At 36.2% G+C, this 23,823-nt stretch overlaps 1 protein-coding gene across 2 annotated transcripts in view; it reads right to left on the bottom strand.

Annotated features, from left to right (window-relative positions):
- The window catches only part of LOC149771157 (uncharacterized), a 71,969-nt gene that overhangs the window by 38,027 nt on the left and 10,119 nt on the right, over window positions 1-23,823 (bottom strand). For both annotated transcript variants that reach the window (XM_089948795.1, XM_089948796.1), the window contains exons 2-4: window positions 10,700-10,766; window positions 9,620-9,934; window positions 1,407-1,540 (exon numbers count right to left, since the gene is read on the bottom strand). In XM_089948795.1, the coding sequence (XP_089804921.1) occupies window positions 1,407-1,540; window positions 9,620-9,934; window positions 10,700-10,766 (516 nt within the window). The remainder of the gene's footprint in view (window positions 1-1,406; window positions 1,541-9,619; window positions 9,935-10,699; window positions 10,767-23,823) is intronic.

Below are 23,823 nucleotides of genomic sequence, written 5' to 3'. Positions count from 1 at the left end.
AATTATGTTCTCAATAATTATATCACAATAACGTTTGAGGTGTCTTATATATAACGTTTTCTACAGAGAGATTCCTGATATTCGTATGCATGTCTAACATAACCGGTGACCTTGAGCTCGTTCAGACTATCTTACAGGAGAGAAGATATGGAAATTATTTATCCAAATTTTGGAACATTTACTGAGCAAAAGGTATCATTTCGAGGCTTGCCGATCAAAGAAATGGTGCCAGGTGAATCACGTTTTCAGGCTGTGGAAGTATGACATTTTTTACTTATCCAAGACAAAGTATGATGCCCATAGCTATAGCTTATGTATGTGATTGACTACCTTTCCAAACTAATGCCCATGGTTTTTATTCCTTATATCGTTTATCTTTAAATCGGTAGCTTGTTAATTCTGTCGGATTTTCAGGAAGGTGATAGAAAAGGATAGATATTAGGAAGACTGCATTTTGTTTACCATCCCGGAAAGTACTATTGCAGACCAGTGACATTTATCTTTCTATGAAAGTGTCTTTTAAACCAGTCAAGACGATTTCAAGACTTGCTATGTTATGTGAGTGATTTATTTTTTCAAATGATACATGTATTATTACAAATATGCGGCGCTATAATTTTGTGCAATATTTTTCCCCAATTACTTCGTTTCTTTGTGATCTAATCATTTTCTAAGACGACGTTTCTCAGGGTATGAAGTTTTGCAACATTTTAGTTTTATGCCTTAGAGAATTAAGTTTCAAAACTTCCAAAACCAAAATATGCAAGATGTGAAGTCGAAGAGGTATATTAAAGTAAAAAAGCGTTATTTTATGTGATACGTTCTTCTGCAAGAAAGTCTTTATTATATTAAGTCATTTTCGCGCTATCAATATCTACAGCTAAACTCATTCATTTTATCTGCACAAAGGTTTGTACAATTACAAATCAAATAGTTATATAGCATATATTATTGTAGGTTTTCAGGTTGATGTAATTAATATGTGTAAATTCATGATATAGTATGACTTATATTTGTATACTCTTTTGCTAAGGAACTTTACTCCTTTTTCATCAGCACTTAAACTTACCTTTAACATGTCATCACCTAATAAAATATATGTATAAGTTTATATATCTGGAATACTTTCTCGATATTTTTATTTCAAATTTGTTTTTCCTTTAGCTAAACGGTTTATTATTCTAGCATAAAAAATACTTTTTAAGATTCATTTTTCATGAAAGAAATTGATTGTTTACTGATGTTTAAATATTTAGGTTTAGTCCATTTTCAATTGATATGAATATTTAAGACATTAGTGAAGAAATGAGCAAAGTCGGCTATTTCAAATTCTTACAAAACATAATTTATTCACCTAATTTCTATAGTATTAGATCATGTCATAAGGCTCGGGTATGTTTACTTACTTTGTTGGAAAGACCGGGGTGGTCCAGCCAATACACAGACGCTGCAGGATTGCCACAGTTTCTGATTTTCAGAGAAGCAGTCAAAACTTTGTCCAAATATGTAATATTTGGTTTGCAATTCGTAGGCGGTGGGTCTAATAAAATTAAAATCAGTAACGTTACTTTGAGATACATGATATATAATTGAATAAAATGCATTGTGTGATCTAGTTTTGAGTCTGTAAAAGCAATTATATGCTACAGTGTATGTTATGTCTCTTTTCACAATAGGTAATATTAAGGGAATTAATATGTACTACGTGTCTGCTTAAAAAGTAAACGTTTTATATAATCTAGTACTAATAACTTTCCAATTTGGTTTAATGATTAATACAACTCTTTGGGCTACCTCTGAAGTGAATTCGGGAGATATTGTGCTATATTAAGTCCCAGATGGATCATCTAGATACTTAGCAAAGTCTTCTTATGTTGTTTATTGCATGCAAGTTGTGAAATAACAGAAGCATCACTATCTTGACATGAGTAGTGGTAATTCCTATAAAATCTGAAAAATAACTAGGTGTTCATTAATATTGGACACTGTTTGAAATGCGTTTGTCCAAAACCTTGAAACAATTTTCGAGTTGCATTTCTATCTAATATTATTGTAATTTAGTGAGTTCGTTTTCCTCCATGCTGCACAACGTGCTTCCAGTGAGAAAACCGATATACCTTAATCTTACAGGCCGTGCATTTTAAAATAGCCAGCGTACTCATGGACTCGATCTAGAACCTATCTTTTCAACATGAACTTTCGCAACGATAGCTCCAGTTGTAGAAGCATATTAATTGCACAATTTATTATTTTCCTATCTATATTATAGGAAAGAATATAGAGGATATATGCTTGAAATGAGTGAATAACGGCTATATTTCATCGAGTGAAAACTGACGTAGCTCCTTAATGTTTTTAGGTTTTGCAGGATACTATCGCCGCTTTGTCGAAAGATTCTCGCAAATAGCACAACCATTAAACGCTCTTTTAGAGGGCCATGGCACGACCAAGGGGTCTCGAAAGAATAAGTCCAAAAACAAACAAGCAGCTCCTTGGACTTGGGGCAATGCTCAAGAAAGCGCTTTTTTAAATCTTATAGATAAGATGACTTCTACCCCCATCCTAGTGTTTAGATATCAGGGGTCGTTGGACGGTTTGAGGGCGGGGGCTCTGCTCCTTGATGCTCTATGTCGATCGGGTGTCCGCGCTAAGCTCGGCATCAATATGGGTCCCACGGTGGGCGCCAGATGTGAGCTCTCACTCCTCTCGCAAAGAAATAAGTACTCTTGTTGTCGATTGTGGGATTTATGACAGTTGGTATGAGGTACAATAAAAAAACTAAAACAATACAAAACACATACTTAGAATACAAGACGAACATAATACATAATATAACAAATACAGTACACATTATATAACCCACCCACTGGCATTTATAATTTTATCACAAAAATAAAAACAATCCCTTACCAGACTCGAAGAGTATTACTTTCCCGAAATATATTAACGTATTCAATCCCTTTGTCTTTCACTTGCGTGAAAGACTAATCTCCGCACTGATCGAGGTGTTGTATGACTCTCTCTTTAGCCTCGAGTAGTAATTTCGTAGCCTTTTTATTAGTATCGCGGAGACGTGGTTTTCATACACGTGACGCACGGGAATCATGCACCGCGATCGATCGCTCACTCGTTCGCTCATCACACCAACCACGCACATTAGCACATGACGCAAGTCCCGGGTCACATATATGATTGTGCTGCCCGTCTTCGAGCTGTGATGTGTTGGCCCTGTGCCGTGTTTATGCGATGTGTTTTCACTACGTATTAGAGCAGTCTAATTGTTAAGAGGTGTTTGTGTCGAAGGGGTATGCGTGTTTGTCAACTTTTGATCTGTTGGTGATGTATGTGTTGATATCAGCTGTAGCACTGTCTGTGTTGGTATTGTGCTATGTGCTTGCATTCCGTGTTGATATGGTCTTAGTCTTGGTGATAAAACGGATGCTGAGTAGTGGTTCGTTGTGACTTAGTATATACCTGATGTTCTGCTATCGGCGGTGACGTTGGCTCGGAGGATGATGGTGGTTTTCTCGTTATCTGCCACCTTCTGATTTCGTATCATTATCGCTACTTATATCCGTATAACCAATATCCATCATTATCGCTATTTGAGCGAAAGAAGTAAGTGCCACTGTTTGAGTGAGGGTTCTTATCATTGTTTACTTTCAGATCATAATAATATCTGAGTGAAAGTCGTGACCATTATTGCAGTGATTATTCATTGTTTTTATTTATTTTCCAATCATTTGATCGTGTATCCTTATTATTCCATCATTCAATACTATTTAATTTTTATTTATTCATTCTTGTTGATTGTTTGCTTTCAAGTTAATGGTTTGATTCGTTCCAGTTAGGAACAGTATTAATTGTTGTTATATTAGTTATTCAAAATCAATGAGCATCATTGTGTTAATTTCATTGTTGGAATTTATGTGCATGCGTTTGGTGTCTGAATTTAATATTTTCAATTACAATGTAAATAAACGTCTTGTTATCGCAATCGCTCTTCGTGTCTTCACCATAATAATATGACCGAAACCAGGATCATCCTGCTACATCATTCAATAACTGAAACGTGACGCATAAACATGATTTTATAATAACGCATTGAGTGGTAACGAAAACAGTGCTAAATATACAGATCCCTTTCAACTAAGACTGATAACATGAACAAAAGACACAAGCTAAATATATGAAATCAAATTAATGTATTTCATTCACACTGTATTCGGGTAAGGGATAATAAATATAATAGATGATATAAAAACGATTTATGATAAACTGTACGAACTATATCTAAAACAGCTTTAAGCATATAGGCAAAAGGGATAAATTGTCACCTAAACGTAAGGGGGTGTACCTATTAGCAGCTGTCCCTAGACAAGGATTGTAATATTAACGTTTTTAAATGGAACAAATCATTCTAATTGACAATACAATGATACGAACATTTATTTGCATTGGCATTCCAAAAGCAATAATAAGGACAATTAATGAAATATATTCAGATGTAAAACATATTCCTGGCTAATGGTTAATATTGCTCGCTCACGTAAAATCAAACCAATGAAATCTTTGTAACACACAACTGAAGTACCAACCTTAACGCTAAGCAATAAGAAATTATAAATGATGTTCTACAAATGAACATGAAGCAAGTGAGTGTCAAAATATATTGGCCAAAGGTTAATACAGATATTCACGTCATCTGGTCGATAAAAAAGTGCCTCGAATTTGTTAACATTAAAACAAAAAGCATTACTGGGAAGCGTACGTGTGCACACACTAGGGAAGGATTGGGTCACCAAATACATGCCACTAAATGGTTAAAAACAGTATTTCACAGACTTGACTGAAAACAAAAGAATCAGAAAAGTTGTCACTGGTTTTGCGGCGTGTAGCGGCTGACGTCATAGGCTCGCTTAGTGGCTGATTGGAGGATTAATAGCAACTTTACCTAAATTACATACTTTGGGCTTCTCATAGGCGTTCTCCGCTATGTTGACATTAGTAACATGATTTCTCTGTAATAATATATATGCTATCCACACTACTCTTTTCTCTATATACAACTGGTAACGCTAGCAAAGTAGCTATATCCTACGCGTACCTAGAATAAATGTAGCAGTTAATACATAGATGAATGTGACAGTCTGTGAGTAACGTATACATAGAGGAATGCGGAGGTTTGTGAATAAAGTATCACCCGTCTGCTGACATATAGTCAAAACTAGGGTAATTGACAACCTTGCCGAAATCAAAGCAAGCAAGCAACGCTTGGGAGTCTACTGTCCTGGAGCTAATGCCTTCCTATACATGCGTACGTCCACGCTAGAATATCAGCCAGGTTTGGTGAAAAGGTAACACTCACAAATATAACTTTGATACATATTTCTAGATCTGGTTTTGATATCTGGCTGTCCCAAATATGGTTTGATGCAGCACGAACATTGAATATACACTTGAAATGCGTTGCTCCACACAATGGTTATGGCCCGTTGACATTCAGACATACGCCAATATGTAAAGAAATGCAATTATAATCTTTGTGACAGACTACACAGTCTGCATTTCACCAAACAATGTACGTCTACTGCCAAGTAACATCAGTTTTACCTCTAACAAGATAATTCAAGAGCCTTTGCGTGACTCGCGTGTTTTTCACGCAATCCTAGTTTTTTACTCACACTTGCAAAGCTACAACTGTACTTACCACTAAGGCAGAGAAAAATAAAATACTATTTACAAAAAGACCAGGATCCTCTATCCCGCGTGACTATGTCTCATACTAGTTTTAAAGTAACTTTGTAGAAAGGCACAGAAGAAGGAAATAAAATAGCTAAAACACAACTTTAAAATATCACTAATTGAGTCACATGTACCCAATTGGAGTTCACTGCAGAAACAACCCCTTAGAAGATTTTAAAGCAGATAATTGTTGCAATAATAACCTTATAGGCTCGTGTGTATTAAAAAATACGACATAACGGAAATAAATCAGAGACATAATCTGGTTGCACACTGATGACTTTAAAAAGCTAGGCTTGCTAGGAAAATATAGATAGTCATAAGGAACAGGTAATGCTAATATATTGGATTAATGGTTCAGAAGTCGAGAATGCGTATTACGATTGTTATGTACGTTCTTTGGCTCCAACCTTCCAATCATTTCGCATAATGAAAATATTTTAGTTATTTATACTATACTTCATGTCTGACATTATATTGGGTAATGTAAACACGAATTATTTGCACAATTTGTATCCAAATCAGACTTGCATTTTTGAAAGAAATATAAACAGTTGCCCCAAAAGCTTATGTTGATCGTATTATAGCTTAAACTGGTGACACACTTTGTCTATTAGAATATGCCTACATGTAAAAAGTAACATTTTCTTTAACGAATGTCACAAGTTAAGCGCATTCGATTCATATGAAAAAAATTAATGCAGAAATGTAATCTAAAAAATTACATTTTAAAATCTGCGCCACGCATTATAATAGAGTCGAAAATTCAAGTAGAATACTGCACACATTATCTTACTGTCAACTCACGACCCACCCACCAAAGCCACAGGCACATACATACAATTAGTTTTATGGAGTCATATTTTGCTCTGCCTCACATCGTAGAATTGAATTTAAAAGTTCATAAACTAGATGAATCCTTTTATTCAACGATAATGGACCACTCTGACAAAAGCATTTCCAAAAAGAAATACTCGATCATTATTTGCACTGATTCACTCTATTGAAATCAAAATAGTAGGTCACATTCACGCCGTTTGTGCTTCCATATCATCGTTCCACTATTTACATTGCTGAGAGTTAATAGCCCCAATTTTATTTCAAAATCTATCCACAAATATTCGCAGAAAATAAACAGAATCCTATATCGAATATACATATAGTACGGATTTGTAAGTCATTTAATTAGCTGTATTAGTGTATGAAAATTAAATTAGTGATCGCCTATGCGGCATCACATAAATTTATTTAACAAACTAAGAAACCATATACAGGAGACAAGAGAGAGATATGACCGTATCCTTTACAAACTCTTAGAGCAACGTTACTGGACCAAACTCTCCTGAGATAAAAGAGACCAACAAAAGAAAACTTCCAGTGAATTTAACTATCAAGTAATGTACTACTATAAGCGTTATAATTTAAACCAAACTAAAATAAAATGTTGAAGCCGTCTCCAGAACTTGAAATGTAGACTGGAACTATCAATACGTTGTTAAACTTCCCTACTGCCTTCACACTAACTATATGGAAATATCAGACATGAGGTATTGACTCCTTGAACCAACGAAAGATAGTAAATAGCAATCTAATGTCACCATAATTTAGTTTGTCTTACAGCTTATGCAAACTACAACGCAATATTGTGATAAGAAAACAGATACAAATAAAGACAATACGATGAATTCAAAGCGTGGTTAACTCGCCTAATCATTTAGCAGTTCATACGCAAGTAGAACCAAATTTTCTTTTACAAAGTGCTACGTAAATCGTTCCCACTGCTAGTGAAAGACTGAAATGTTTTAATAACAGGCGTATTCAAGAAATGCCAATTTATATAAATTAGTAACAGTAATAGGTATCAATTCGAGTATATCTTAACCTTAAGTTTAACTAGGCCAAGAATGGATAATATCCCATGTGCGTTTGAGATATTATTTAATTTTTTTTAAAACCACCATACATACAATTATATGAAGGAGGGAATTTTATAGCGAATGGGAATTGTCTTGTAAGGCATAAGCTCAGAAGTATTTTATCAGCCTACATCTATATACATAAAACACTAAGGCGGACGATTTGTAAGCAAAGGTCTATCTATACACTGCATATTAATACTATAGTTTCAGAAATGTAAAGAACGTTTAATTCACAATAGGTCAAGGAAATCAACACGATTGTCTCTGTGACAGCAATAAAACCTGTCAACTAAAATGAAGGTATAAGAATGGATCAGTTCATTTGATATATGTATAACTGAAGAAGGCGAGAATTTTCAAATAGAAAGCAAAACTTGATAAAATGAATTTTTAAAAAAAATACTCAGTTAATATTTAGAATTAGGAGATAAAAAGCCAGTAGCTAAGTGGTTTAAAAATTAAAAGTGTTTAAGTGCTATGACCTTAGAAGAATATTTGTTTATCATTAATTCTCCCTTACTGACAAGCGGGATGACTTCTATAAACTGCAATGGAAACCTAAAGGAACGGAAATTAAAATATAGTGTACAATACCAAGGCTATGACTATTCTTGAAACATATAACTGCTGAATTATTGCAGATTAGATAATAATAAACAAAGTACGAGACAAGCACATTGATTAAAGAGCAATTAGTTTTGGAATCTCTGGAAAACATCATATGTATAAAGTAAATTCATACATGCGTGATAACGTATATGAAATTGATATGTGAGCTCCTTTAACGGACTCCACGAGTGCAAGGGAAAGATAACACTTCTGTTGATGTTGTTGTTATAGGGTTTAACGCCATTTTCAGCACAGGATAGGCTATACATGGCGGCCAGTATTAATGGTGGAGGAAGAACCCGGGAAAACCCCGGAAAGAACCACCGACCCACGAGAAGCTACCGGCAAGCTTTCTCACATACCCACATTGGCTGAATCAGAGACTCGAACCCACGCAGACAGAGGTGAGATGGCAGTGATCCGTGACGGATAGCGCTTTAGACCACTCGGCCACTCGGGGCCCCCACTTTTGTTGAAGATGGTTACACAAAAGGCAACATAATTTCAACTTGTATGAATTGCTCAGCATTTTCAGGGTATGTATTAACGGACATTTGATTGAACAGAGTGTCATAGTGACTGAAGGCTGAACGGACGTTCGGAGAGTTCAATAACAAATCGTCCAGAAGTACTTTTATTACATGCCAAAAGTTTCCATTTATTAACTTTTCTATGAAATTACATTGTCTGTGCAAGGTCAAATACGTTGACACCTTCAGCACAAATTTAAGGTGTTCGCTTTTATTCGTACGTCTAATGTATATGCCAAGCTAAAACCATAAATGAACACATTATTTTACAATGTTTAAACCTTGTAATAGGATTCTTTATCTCGTCGGATGATAAAGTGTTTAACAGATGTTACACTCTTCCGTTCATTATTATTATCACGTGTACAAATGGCTGCAAATAGTGTAAGCATTGTTGCGCAGCATTTATGTTTGTTATTGTCTCATATTGCATTGTTTCAGCACTCTCAACAACATAAAATGTATAGAAAGTGTTTAAGATAATTTTGTTTTCATTTTTTATCATTTTCACTCAGTTATTTTATCTAGGGGTGGTTGTGGAGTGGGGGTGGGGGTACCATTTAAAATATGTACTAGTGGTAACATTTTTCAGTATTTTCTCTGATCATTGTTTTTGATGAGCTCCAACAATTCTAAATCACAGTGTGGCGTTTTCTTTGTTTTGAAACAAAGCATTTCTTGAAACCTATAGCCATTGACAAATGATTCCCTATTATAGCGTAAAATCGAAGCTAAGTCAAGAAAAGATAAAATCTAAGGATTTATATAATTAGAAGCTTCTCAGTACGCAAAACTAGATACGTAATGTATACTTACCCAACACAACTAATTTCACTTCGTATGTAGTAGACCAACTTCCTAATATCAGTTTAATAGTATAGTTTCCTTCGTCAGATATGTCAAGATTGCGAATAAATAAAGTTCCATGTTTGTCTAGAGACACCTTTTTACTGTATCCCTCGTCAAAGTTTTCCTTAAAGCCAGAATGCTGCTTAGACCACATAGCAATCATCTTATTATGCTGACCGTTCTTGTAAAGGGAAACAACGATGTCGTCACTATTTAGTGAAATATTTGAATAAAGTTCCACGGAAGCTCCTCTGCAACCAGATTTTGGAATATTTCCAGTCACTGAAATAAAGTAATTCTCACTGGTGACGTTAAATAACAATTATTTTATATCGTTATTGTTCCAAATTAATATCTGAAACTGACACTTTAGTTCGGTCATTTGTAGTATTCTAAACATGATTTATTTTATGGAAACATGTCAACAAGCTGAAGATTTTTACATTATGCATATTTACTGATATTGGCTGAGATGACGAATCATACATTAACTAACATTGACTCTCACATGTATCCCATTTTGAACGAACTCTCTCTGTTTTGACACTATTTTTGGTCATCACTTCCTCCAAATTGGATCAATCTATCATGATGGATTTGAACTTCAATCGTTTCCTATGCCATTATTCGTTTTTGTCTTGTTTTGTTTTTCTTAAAGGTTAGTAAACAGAGAAAGGGCATACTCGTATAAAGTGCATAAGTGCATACGATTATTTTACCTGCCCTCAGAAGTATTACTGGTGATCAAACTAATCACAGTTATATTTTTTTGGAAGCAAAGACAATTAGTGATGGTTCGGATAAGATAATAACCTTGATACATATCCAAGTTGTAATTATGTGTGTATCATTTTAAAACTACTAACGTTCCTCGCAATCTCGTTTCGATGAGTGATACAGACAGAGAGACACTCTGTATTTTACACTATACCTTGAAAAACAAGAGATATAAATAGTCTGAACACTCGCATATATCATAACGTATAGCATATATCATACACATAATGTTCAGTGAAATTAAAACTACAAGCAGAGTCATACACCTACCTAATGACAAGCCTGACAGTACCATCAATAACAGACACCAAGGCTGGAACTCCGTCATTTTGTGTATCTATAAAGTAGAATATATATATATATATATATATATATATATATATATATATATATATATATATATATATATATATATATATATATATATATATATTGTTACAAGTCTATGCTCTTAAAATAAGTAACAGAAAAGATTGAAAGCAAAAAGCTTTGTAAAATTTAACAGATAATTTGTTTGCCTAGAATGCAAAGTAAAAAATGAGACCATAAAACTTACGGTATTGCGAATTAAATCCAAAAATAATCAAAGAATTAAAGACACAAGTCCTAGTAATAAAAAGTCCTGAGTGAAACTCAGTTCAAGTGTCGAAGAGATCCAAATCTGAAGGCGATGACGTGTCTGTTATAGCCCACGAAGTACTGATATGTCAACAGTCTCTTGCTGAATCACAGAAATATTATTCCAGGTTTGAATTCAGTATAAATTCTAATTAATGTCTTTATCCAAGAATTTCGTCTGAGCACTTTTATATTTCCAGAGAAAATAATCACTTGAATTCAATAATTTGAAGAAAAAGATCTCAGCCCAAACTGGTCACATCATAATACAACTCAAAGTGCCAGATGTTAGAGCACTACTAGCAGCATTCTTACAGTCACAAGATAATAACGTTCTCTTCTTGACCTCAAACAGCAGGGAGGGCGAATCCTACAAAATTTAGAAGGTTCCAAATGTCGAAATAAACCCTCCAAAAAAAAGGTTTCAACTGGAAATAACGTCGACTACGTTTCAAGAGGAATTCTCGGAGGGAGAAACCTCCTTGGGAGGTCCTCTTGAGTTAGTCCAAATACGGTTTCTGGTTGAAAAACCCATTAATGGCGCTTCGATTAAAAAAAATGAACCAATTCGTTGTCGTCGCCCTCCCTGCTGCTATGAATTAAAAATTGCTATACCAAATAATGGTGCATTCGGAATCTTACACAGCTAGACTAGCTAGAGAGCAAGAAGAAGCACTTAAAAAAGATATCCCTGTAAAAGAGGATTTAAAAAAAAATGTGCAATCGCGGCAGGAAGCACAAGTTGAGTACGCAGCGGAAACGGAACAGTTGTTTAAACCTATTACCGCGGTTACTGGGGATGTTCTAACTACTATCAGGGGACCTAAAAAGGAACCAAGTGAGAAACAAGAAAGTCTTATCCAAGTATTAAAAGAAACTGCTGAAAAAATGGCTGCGGTCCATCCTCAACCTGAAGGTGCTGTTGCAAAACCAAAAAAGGGAAAAAAGGGAGTTGATTTATGGAGAAATTTACTGAAGCGGGTCTAAAAGAAATTCAAACTTATAAGACAAAAACCCGCCAGGATGTAGCCAAATTTAGTGAGTTTCCTGTCGAAAGATTTAATTCCAGAGGTGATATTTTAAAACCTGAATATATTAAAAAAGTAGGTAAACCAATGTAGTATGATTGGTTGTATGAAATAAATCGAAATGATGAAAAAATAGACAAGGATAGTATTGATTATAAAATTTATTTGCAGGGGATAACGAATTATAATAGGAATCAAAAAGAACGACAAGAAGAAGAAAGAGAACAAAGGCTAAAAGAAGCAGAAAAGAAACGAGAATATCGACGAATATCGCTGGCAGAAAAGAGGGAACGGCAACGAGAAATACGAGAACAAAAGAAAAAAGAAAAGGAAGAGAGAAAAAAAGCCTGATATTGTTGTTCCGCACCATAAGCCTTCTCCTACACCTAAAGAAGACCAAGATGATTCTCCTTCTTCTCAGCAGCAAACAGAACAACAACAATTCTGGTCCGGATTACCATTAGATCCAGCAGAGATGTTTAACGATTTCTCTGTAAAAAATCTTCGAGGACCTTCAAAACCTCATTTAATCGATATTGCTGCGAGATATAATTATACGACTTATTTGAAACCTGAGTATCTTGCAAGAGTAACATATGAGCAGTGGCCTGCTGCAGTATATTTTACTTATAAATACTTGTCATTTATGGAAAAGGTCGAAAAAGAACGACAACGATATACCAAAAAGCCACCCGGTGCCACTGGCAGTGGTTTGGGAAGTGGTTTTATTCCCTGTCCTGATAATATTTTTAATGACGTTTCGCGGTTAGAAGTTCTCATAGGAGGAAAACAAGCTGGAAATAACTCACCAGAAATAATTAATGAAGCAGCTGATATCTGTCGGCGATTGTTTCAAGGTGGTGTCATGGATGCTAGTATTTACCGAGAACTCGTTGATGAACTCGTTGATGATTACAGCGATTAAACAATAGTAAATAGCATAATGGTCATATATAATAGACATACACCTGTGCAGATCAGAGCAGTAAACTCACGATTACCAATCTACAGAGCAGCTTACGGAGACGGACTTGGTGATGTGACTCAAACATTATTTGCAGGGTTAGCACCAAAATTTGGTCCTCTTGCAAAACAATTATAGATGAAAGCCATTAATGTTGTTAGTAAAAAAGCTCCTGGTGCAATTGTTAGCGCTGCTGGTAAGGCGCTCTCGGCAATCAAAGAAAGACTAGCGCGATTAATAAGACGAAAACCACCGGTGAAATTACCGAGTACCGAAATTATGTCCGCGGATGTCAGTAAGGTGATAAATCAAGCTGCAAATCAGAGACTAGCAGCGTTAATAAATCAGGAATCTGACGCACAAAATAATATAACAGCAAATTTTATAGCAGGAAGTGGACTTCGTGTGCGACGACGATAATCATCATTTGGAAAAATACGCAATAGAATAAAATGTTCAAACGCATATCGGACCCAGCATTTAACATAGATGAGCCGGTCGAGCAAGATAACTCAGTGAGTGATTATCAATTTTATTCCTATGATGCAAAATAACCAAATCAACGAGGGCGTATCGAACTTCAAGTTCATGATACAAGTAGATATGTTCTACCTTGAGAGGCTTTTATTGAAGTAGAGGGTAAACTTACAATGGCGAGTGGTGCTAATTACGGTGCCAAGGACCGAGCTGATTTTGTCAATAATGGAATTATGGCATTGTTTAGTAGCGCCACTTACATGATTGATGGAAAAAATATCGAATCAATTCAAAGTGATGTTGATATTGCTACAACAGTAATTGGTCTAGCAAGATACTCTGATGATTTTATAAGATCAGCTGGTCCATCGATGATGTTTGCTAAAGATACTACCGATAACGCTGAACATATTCAGTATATCAAGTTAATCACGCCAGCAGCTACTGGAAATGTTGATCAGGTAGAAGCTAATAACCCCGACCGCGAAGCTAAACCAACTAATCCTTTTGAAATTATAAAAGGTATTAGCCCCAAACACAACCTAGGATTTGCAGCACGCCGATTAATGTTGTCAGGGCCCAATAGGATGTTTTCGTGTGCGATTCCTCTGTCGCATATCTTTGGATTTTGTAGAGAATTTAGAAGGGTTATCTTTGGAGCTAAACACACAGTTGTGTTTTACAGAAAAGAAAGTGATAATGATGCGATTTGGCGAGGAGCTGGTGTTGTTGATGCTGCTGCTGCTGCTGATGCTGCTCTTGCTGGCAAAGTAGAGATAACAAAACTTTTACTGTGGATGCCGGTATTAACTCCATCGATCACGGAAGAACCCCGATTACTTTCTTTTATGAATCAGGGTGGTAAATCATTGTTATCGTGGTTAACAGTGACCACAGATTCCGCTCAAAGTTCTGCCGTGGGTTTGTTTACTTGGCATATAGCATCACAACAGGGTATTTCTGCGTCACGACATATTTGTATTGCGCTGCAAGGTAAAAGCCGGGGAAATAACCAAAAACGATCTCATATGATATTTTACAAACTTGATGTTACCGAGGTTTCGTTAAGAATAAATGGACAACAAGAACCATCCGAAGATATATCACTAAATTTTACACAAAATCATGTAGGGCGCGCATATCATCGCTGGTTGACGTTTCTGGCGCATAATACAAATATTGATACTGGGACGCAAATATCACAGTTTGATTGTACAAATCTGTATCCGATTTATTACTTACCGCTGGAGCATCTCGATTTATCCAAGCAATCTGTCGTCGATATATACTTCCGAGCTCAGATTGGTCACCTACCAATTATCAATCTTGATCCGATAGCTTATGACACTGATTACAGAGCAATCGCGGTCATACTCAGTAACAAAGCAATGCTACTTGAAGGTATCAGTGGCCTAATGAGACTCGTTGATGAACCAGTGGAAAAAATGTAGACAATTAGATCAATCTCGTTAATTATAAAATGTCATATAGTCACGTTCATGTCACTTTGACTTCTGGTCAGGTAAAGAAATTACAATCAAAGAACGCGAGTGTGTGGGTGGCAACGATAACACTAAAAAACGATCAAATCGCTAGCGGCGGCCCAAACAAGTTATCGCTGACTAAAACCCAACTAAAACATTTCAATAAAGCAAAGCAAGCAAAACCGGAGTTCAACTTGATTTCGCTCCAAAAGCTATCAAGGATATGGGTAAAACCAGTGGTATATTTCCTCTTCTCGCAGCAATACCAGCACTGATAGCTGCTGCTGCCCCAGCTGTCGCAAAAAGCAGCCGCGTTAGGAGCTGTTGGAACAGCTGCTGCGATGGCATTAAAGAAAGCAACTGGAAAAGGATACAAAAAAGACGAGGTCTAAGACTTCCAGGAACTCCACCCTCATGGTACCCAAAACGGTTTTGACACCGATGTCAAATTTTGATTTGCTCGATGCTACTAAACAATTAAATATAAAAAATTTCAAAGGTGTTTTTATGCGAGATCAATTACCACAACAACCGAATAATCCAGAAACCGGAATTATTAATCTCGATAACAGCGATGGTCCAGGAACTCACTGGGTTGCTTACGCGATCGATCCACGTGGAATTATCTATTTCGATTCGTATAGGTTAGCACCGCCAGTTGAATTCCTCAAATACGCACGTAGAGTGCAAAGCACTGCAGTCTGGTATTCAACGCTACCAACACAAACACTAACCGATCCACCAATATGTGGCCGTGAAGTATTAAATGTGCTTGACGCGATATCAAAATCAACCAAACCACTTCACAAAGTCGTGCATGAGTATACCGCGGGTCGATTTAAACAATCCTTAAGAGAATAATGGTAGATATTTACGGAAGATCTCTCATAGAAACAGAGATAAAAAAAAGCGCGGTGATGTAGATTTATCAAAATATGCGACCAAAGATGAAATTGACAATCTTTTAACGTTATCCGTGATAAACCCAGATGAGGTTCTTATTTTTCAGGACCCATACGGAAAACTAAAAACCAGCAATATCAAATGGAATGACATAGTTCGCAGGGTTCTTGGAGCTACCCCGGATAACATCCCTGTGTTTACTGACAGCGGAAAAATCAGGGATTCAAGTGTATCGTTTACAACCATCAGAGACGAGATGAAAAAAGTTGTATCAAATCGCTTAAAAAATACCGGTGACACAATGACAGGTGAACTCAGCATGAACGGAAACAAGATAACAGTGCTAAGAAATCCAACATTCCCGGAAGATGCCTCAAACACGCATTTCGCAACCCTAGAAGCGTTATTATCAAATCGTTTAAAAAATACCGGTGACACGATGACAGGTGAACTCAACATGAACGGAAACAAAATAGTAGCTGTAACAACTCCAAAATCTGACAACGACGTCGCAAACAAATTATACGTCGACACCGTAGACAGTAAATTATCCACGCTGCTGGTCGAGTATGACGTTCACGTAAACGCGTTTTCAAGACTTCGTAGAAACTTTCAAAAAATTAATGAAACCGCAGAAGGATTCTTCGGCACTCCGCTCACCGTCGACATAAATCTTTGTGATATCAAAACCGACATTGACGCGATCAAACAAACACAGCAAAATATCGTAGGTGGGATTCCTGAGATCGTTAACAAAATCATTTTGATTAAAATTCCACCTGGAGTTACTCCCGGGCATTTTACCAACATAGTATACACATTATCATCTGGATTTGCAACATGGTCTGCTAAACCAAATAAAACTATCAAATATACATCAACAGTTACTGGTGTGTATAGACTGTCTGTGTTCAGTGCTGCAAAATTTGAGATTTTCACAAAATATCCCTGGCGACATTCCACTGACAAGTTTTCCGGGTTGTAACTATCATATTAAACAAGGGAACCGAAGAAAAATTTATACTGGAAGCAGACGATAAGAAATTAACCGCAACATCTTACTGGTGGTGTTTGGAATTCGTAGCTGAAACACCTGAATTGGTTACTGCGTAAGATAATAAATGACATCCTTAACAGCATCAACAGCAACATTAGATGCGCAACAATATAGATATGATCAAGTGCGTGACTGGCAATCAGAGTTAAAAACCCTTATCGACAAATACAACCTAAAAGTAAACAAATAAAAACGACGAGCAATCATCCTGGATGCGTTAGTATACTCAGTATCTGCGTTAGTTGCATCCAACGGAGTAGTGTTATCAGCACTAACACCAGTAACAATCGCAGTAACAATCGCTTCTTCATCAACTGCCATCGCAGGGGTTTTTAATATGATCGCGAAAATAAAATATCCTCGTGCACGAGCACAACATTGCACGATTATGTCATACAACTAAACACAACCACAGCAGCATACTCAAAATTATCGTCGTTGATATCATCAAGCATCGATGATACAACAATATCAGATTCTGAATTCGCGTTAATGGTTAAGATATACGAAGACTGCACCCGCCATTTAAAAACAACAAAGATAAATAATGACGGAATTACTTCAGCAGATAGTCGAAAATACAAGCCCCAAGAGAATTTCAATGATAACGGTAAGTTCGACTAACCCTGAATTTAGTATTAATTTTCCAACTGCAATTCCCGTAAAAGAAATCGCACTAGCACAATTACGGGTATATCACAGTTGGCCCAATATCAGATCAAAATCGTTTGGTGGTTTACCAGCAAATAATTCATTTGTGTTTGCACATAAAAACCGACCCAATGGTACACCCGACTGGAACGTCATTGGGATACCAACCGGGTCTTATCAAATTGAAGAAATCAATGAGGAATTACAACGGCGAATAAAAAATATCACAGGTAAAGAATCCAAGATTAAAATAACTGTTCATGAACCAACGCGATCGAAATAAACACTCCAGACTACGCTGTGGATATATATCAGAGTTCGATCAGAACAGTGTTAGGATGGCCTGAAATTCCACCACCGACACCACCAATACCACCCGAACCGAAAAAGTCTGATTATGTCACGGATAAGACTTCGTACCACGATATGGCACCATCGTACAAGGATCTTTTACTTAGAATAAGAAATTCACCGCTGAGTGAAGATGCGATGGCTATTAGATATAGAGATGAGGGAGATGGAACCAAATTTCGGTCATTTGGTGCTGAAAGAAACCTACTTAGTCCAAATCAAATGTTTAGATACTTCAGCGAAATTAATCAAGAACATAAAAGAAAACTACAGCAATTCCGATAACTCCTTCAAGAACATCTTTCCGATATAACTTCACGCGATGAAATCATTAAACACGTAGAAATGTTAAATCAACTTGCATCCGACATGGAATATATCAGCTATCGGGTAATTCAGCTAATGATTTCCTCCGCAGTAGACATTGGTTTTAAGAACCGGTTTTTAACTGCGCGCTTGTTAACAGAGGCAGATCTGCCAAATTATAAATTCCCTCGGTATAGTGTCCCCGAACAAAAAAAAATCAGTCAGCGATCTCATTGATGAGATTTTTGATGACATACTCGCTGCATGGAGAAAAACACTTCCACCAGCAACTATTCTTCAGCACAACAATGACTCGGAAGGGACAGGCCAACGACATGTATCCCCGGAAATTGTAAATATAACCCCTGTGGTCGCTGTCAATCTTGTGTGTGATGTAATCGATGGCAGCTACAGCACGGACACTACAGTATCAAATCAAGCCCAGCAAGGATTTGTTCTTTATTCGTTCACCCCGAAAATACCACCTGGATATCTGATTGTGCAAGAGCCGATCAATCAGGTTTATTTGCAGTGTTATAATCCACTGTTATTAAGAATAAATTTCAAACTTACAGACCAATCTAACCACCTTCTTGATTTAAGACATGAAACACTACATATTAATCTGCTTGTGAAATCGTAAAGATTTCTATCCTAAAAAAAAATCCTGACAGTCACGGTGTTTTTTTTTAAACTATCGTTCAGAATTATAATAAATTTTATTTTTTACTGAAAAACTGTCAAATTTCTCAATTCTGAAGGGTAATATGCCTGTCAAAATCATGAAAATCGTCCGATTTGCTAATTCGGAAAGGTAATATGCCTGACAGAATCATAAAAATAGTCCGAAATTCACAAGCAAGTATTTTTTGTGCACGAGCAGCAGTAAAAATATTATATATATATATATATATATATATATATATATATATATATATATATATATATATATATATATATATATATATATATATATTGTACATATCGTCCGATTTGCTAATTCTGCAGGGTAGTATGCCTGACACAATCATAAAAATTCAGTAAAAAAATATACCTGCAAAGAATTTTATTTTTTCCTGACAGACCATGATTTCTAATTAATCAAACGAGTATTATATAATGTACCAGAACGTGAAAGTTTTTATTCACGACAAGCAAACACTTGAAAACTACATCAAATATGTATGTATGCAGTCCCGATCAGCACAGTTGATTTAGTTTTTGATATATTCGGTAATGAAAGACTTTTTATTAACGCAGGGACAGTTAGATGAACTGCGGCAAAAACGTATTTGTACGATCACATGTGACAGAGATCAGATTTTAAATTACGCGCATTTCTGCATTACATTTGATCGGCTTAAGACATATTATTTAACTCTGCAGATCATATTGATACAGATGCAGATAATACAAATGAATCAGATTGATTGATGTAGGTCAGATTGATGTAGGTAAAAAAAAAATTGATGCAGGTCAGATTGATGTAGGTAAATATAATTGATGCAGGTCAGATTGATGTGGGTAAAAAAAATATTTTTTTTTTACTGTTAGCGACATTCTGCTTTCAATTTCATTTCCACGTACCTGACTTCATTTCCAAGAAATCAAGGGGATCTAACTCTCGATCTTTTTTCTCAACTGTCTTGCACGGGTATGAATTACTTTCCTGGCTTCGTATTCTTCAGATAATGATGATCTAATTTTTTCAATTGCACGGCAGAGAGGGACAAATTCATATTTTTGCTCTTCTTCTATTGTAGCTAGTGATTTATAGAACTCTGTCTGGATTCTCTTTATAAATTTATCCTGAGCAGGCAAAATAAACCTACCTTCCAATTTAGCCTCATATAGTGCTTCAAAATTAGACATGATTTTTTTAGGATTTAATTCATCAGATATATTAATTTTGTTTTCTTCTAATATTTTAATAGCAACAATTGCTTCATTGATATTTTCGTAATTCATTATTTATATAATTATATATTTAAAAGAAAAAAATTGTATACCATTTATGTGAACTCCTAGGTTGTCTTATAACATCCTAGCAAGTCCAGAAATGGTGTTTTTTTTACACTTTTTTACTTTTTTACACTATTGACCGTGCCCCCCCCCCCCTCCAAATTGCCTTATGACATTTTGGCAGGTTTGACGGGTAGTGTAGGACAGCACAGACATACACGGGGTTATATTCTACGCTCAACAGGTTGCACACCCTCCCCCCGAATCAACCCCGCGAGGTGTAAAATGTCACCCCGAGGGGCTGATAACGGAGAAAGGTGTGCAACTTTATTGGGTTTCGAAACCCCAGTATACAATTCGGATCCTATAGTACATAAACTCACTGATACTTGGAAACTCAAAAAAAGCTCACCCGGTGGGCAGGGTTTTTCGTATTTCTTATCTTAAATATAATCGCAGAAAAAATGCAGATGAACCAAGAAACCAAACGAATTCAGTAAAACAAAGATATTGCTTGTGAAAAAAATTTGTAAATAAACGATTACGCCTGCCGTTATTGATAAAATCCTTGATCTTGTCACCTTGACTTTGTAAAGGGAAGTAATTGGGGATGTTTCCTTCCGTGTTAGGTAGCACACGGAGAACCGTTTACCCGCTGTAGTGTGTTTCCGTGTTAGGTAGCATGGAGAACCGTTTACCTGTTGTAGCGTGTATAGACGATTCGTTACAGTTAACGGTTGACTTTTTTGGTTGTTGCAAAATAATACTTGAAATTAGTTCTACTTTTCCCGCAGAGGATAATGACTTCGAAATCTTCTGAAAGTGAAGGGGAGAGAAGTAATTGCATGACATATGCTTAACAGAGTTATCTCCCTTAAATTTATATAAAAACCCTCGGATTGAAGTACACAATCTAACAATAATGAAAAACAATCATTTGGTTATATTTTTTAGACAGAGTGGATTTGGTTATATTTTTCGCCACGAACTATTAATAACAAAACCAACTTTTCTTTTCAACCTGCAATTTCTAATTTTCCCATTACGTGACGCTTCGTAATTCTTGATGATGGGGTGTCTGACAAATTCCTGGTTTATTTTATATAATAGTGTTATTTGTCTAATTTATATTTGTCTGAAAACTTAGTTATATAATCGCGCTCACATTTCAGCACATAATTGTTTTTTTGTTATAATATCGCTTAAGTTCACGGTATTTTTTCCCCCCGCAATTTGAGGATAACTGTATTTTACCCCTGACTCCAATACCACATTGCAGACATGGTATTGGTCCCAAACTCCCTTTCTGAACACTTGGCAATGTTCCCCGCAGAATTCTTTTCTGCAGGATTTGTTACAAGGAGTTACAGATCCCAATTTAAACCACTTGCACTGATTAGGCATTATATATATATATATATATATATATATATATATATATATATATATATATATATATATATATATATATATATATCCTATTTAAATGTTTGTCTTAAATATAATATGAAGGAATGTGAGAGATTATCCAGAATCAAGCCCCGGAAAGCTTCTAGATTTGATCTTGACAGACTAACTCCTGATTCGCGGAGTCAAGCCCTGATTGGTCTGTTTGATATTATCAGAGATGCCAAAGAAGAATTTCGTAATGATGGAGCATCTCACGTGTGGTCTGCATTCAAAATTATACACGACGACGATGTCAAGGACGCTACAATGAGTGATGCACGAGCGAAAACAATTATCGAAGACCTCAATCAAAAATATTTTTTCAGAGTAAAGTTTATTATGTGCTTGGATGATGATACGTGGATTATCGGTGACAAACGCGACCCTGTCCTTGCTAATGGAAAAACTGCTCTGTTAGGTAAAGATTCCAAACCAGGAGCGCTGACTGGGATTGATAAACCATATTACGCTCGAGCGTATCCTGTGAGCGCGGTCATTTATGGAATCTATCTGATAAAAAAAACCCAACATTAATGATCTTGCCCCAATGAAATTTTCAAAACTGAATTGTGTAGCTGAACGAGTAACAGAATATTTTACAAATGCGATGCGCGGAAACGGTCTAACGGCGTTACGACGTGAAAAAATAAACAAATGGGCTGAATCGGTTAAGGATACAGGAGCTACAATAAACGATGTTGCCGAGTTAGAAAAAGCATTAAGATTCCCCATAACCGTAGCAAGTATAACAGGGGAAGTAGTATACAAATCAAAATATAGTCGGAACGGAACTCCAATAAATATCATTGATCATAACGCTTACGCTTGGACCAGTGCAGTCACAATATTTCCACGAAATCGAACTGTAAGATTTTACCTGTCTTCGGAAAATTCCGAGGGGAGGTACTCTGAGAGTGTCATGTTTGATTTTATTAAACAGATAGGTGAAAACGATCCTGTGTCAGTGTGGTTATTTTCGAGTTCAGATAATGAAACATATGATCAGTTTGTACGCGTTAACGGTGAAATATACCGTAAAGAATCTCTTCATGAGGCAATGAGAAAACTTGCTCAGAGATATTCAAAAGATACTGACCGATTACTAACTAATTGTTTCACTGTCCCATCAGTTGTAGCCCATGCTGCCAGAGAAAAAAAAATTCCTGGAAGCCAACCCGAAGTGAGTTTCTCGAAGATATACAATTAAGTTGTTGTGAATACGGACACGGCGGATTGTGGAATACCAAGTATAATTACAAGGAAATGATATCAGTTGATATGGTTGCGTGTTATCCAGGAAGCTTTCTCGGGATGGGAGAATGCTCTGGATACTTTAAAAGATTTGGACACCCAACAAACTCGATGACTCGGGTGGCTATTAATGGACCATTACCCGATTTTGACCTAACATGATTCGCTCGTGTAGTGTCATTCGAAATGGCTATGGGTCTTCATGTTATTTGTTATGCTTGGTTTGGTCGGCATTTTAGTGAAAAGCGCTGGGCACCAATAGTGTTGTTACGATATATGCTTGACTGTAAAATACTGATGTCGCTGACGGTCAGTGAGGTAATTATATCATATCGGGCACAGACTGAAGTTTGGTTACCATCACCTGAACTGGTTGATTGCAAAAGTGATGATTACGATACATTAATCGCCAACCTCGACGAGAAAAGAAACGCGAAGGATCTTGGTAGAAGAATAATTGGTAAATTTACTCAGGGTGGTGCATATGATCATAAGCGACATTATGCAAGACTAATTACGGATCCCGCAGAGTATAAATTTGTGGTCGCTGATGCAACTGCCAGAGGTACATTTGTAAGTCGAGAAAAAGCTTATTTATCTGATAGAACTCGGCTGGGTACAATTGTAAGTTATACTGATGGCGAGTCACCTCAGTATACTCATTCAAGATATTCAATGTTAGCTTATGTTTCTATAAATTTGCTATCGATGATAAATAGATTCCCTGACACTGCAGTTAGAGTTGCAACGGACTCATTTTACATCAACAAGAGATACCTGAATTCGGTAACTCGTTTTACAACTGATGATGAATCATGGGGCTCGTGGAGAATGAAAGAAGAAATGGTGTATAATTATTGCGAGTCCGCAGATGTTGAGATTAAAGATAGTTA

Source organism: Sinohyriopsis cumingii, unplaced genomic scaffold, assembly GCF_028554795.1.
Source record: "Sinohyriopsis cumingii isolate HCF-2022 unplaced genomic scaffold, ASM2855479v2 utg002097l, whole genome shotgun sequence".
NCBI classification, from domain to species: domain Eukaryota; kingdom Metazoa; phylum Mollusca; class Bivalvia; order Unionida; family Unionidae; genus Sinohyriopsis; species Sinohyriopsis cumingii.
This window is presented reverse-complemented; position numbering and strand designations above follow the sequence as displayed.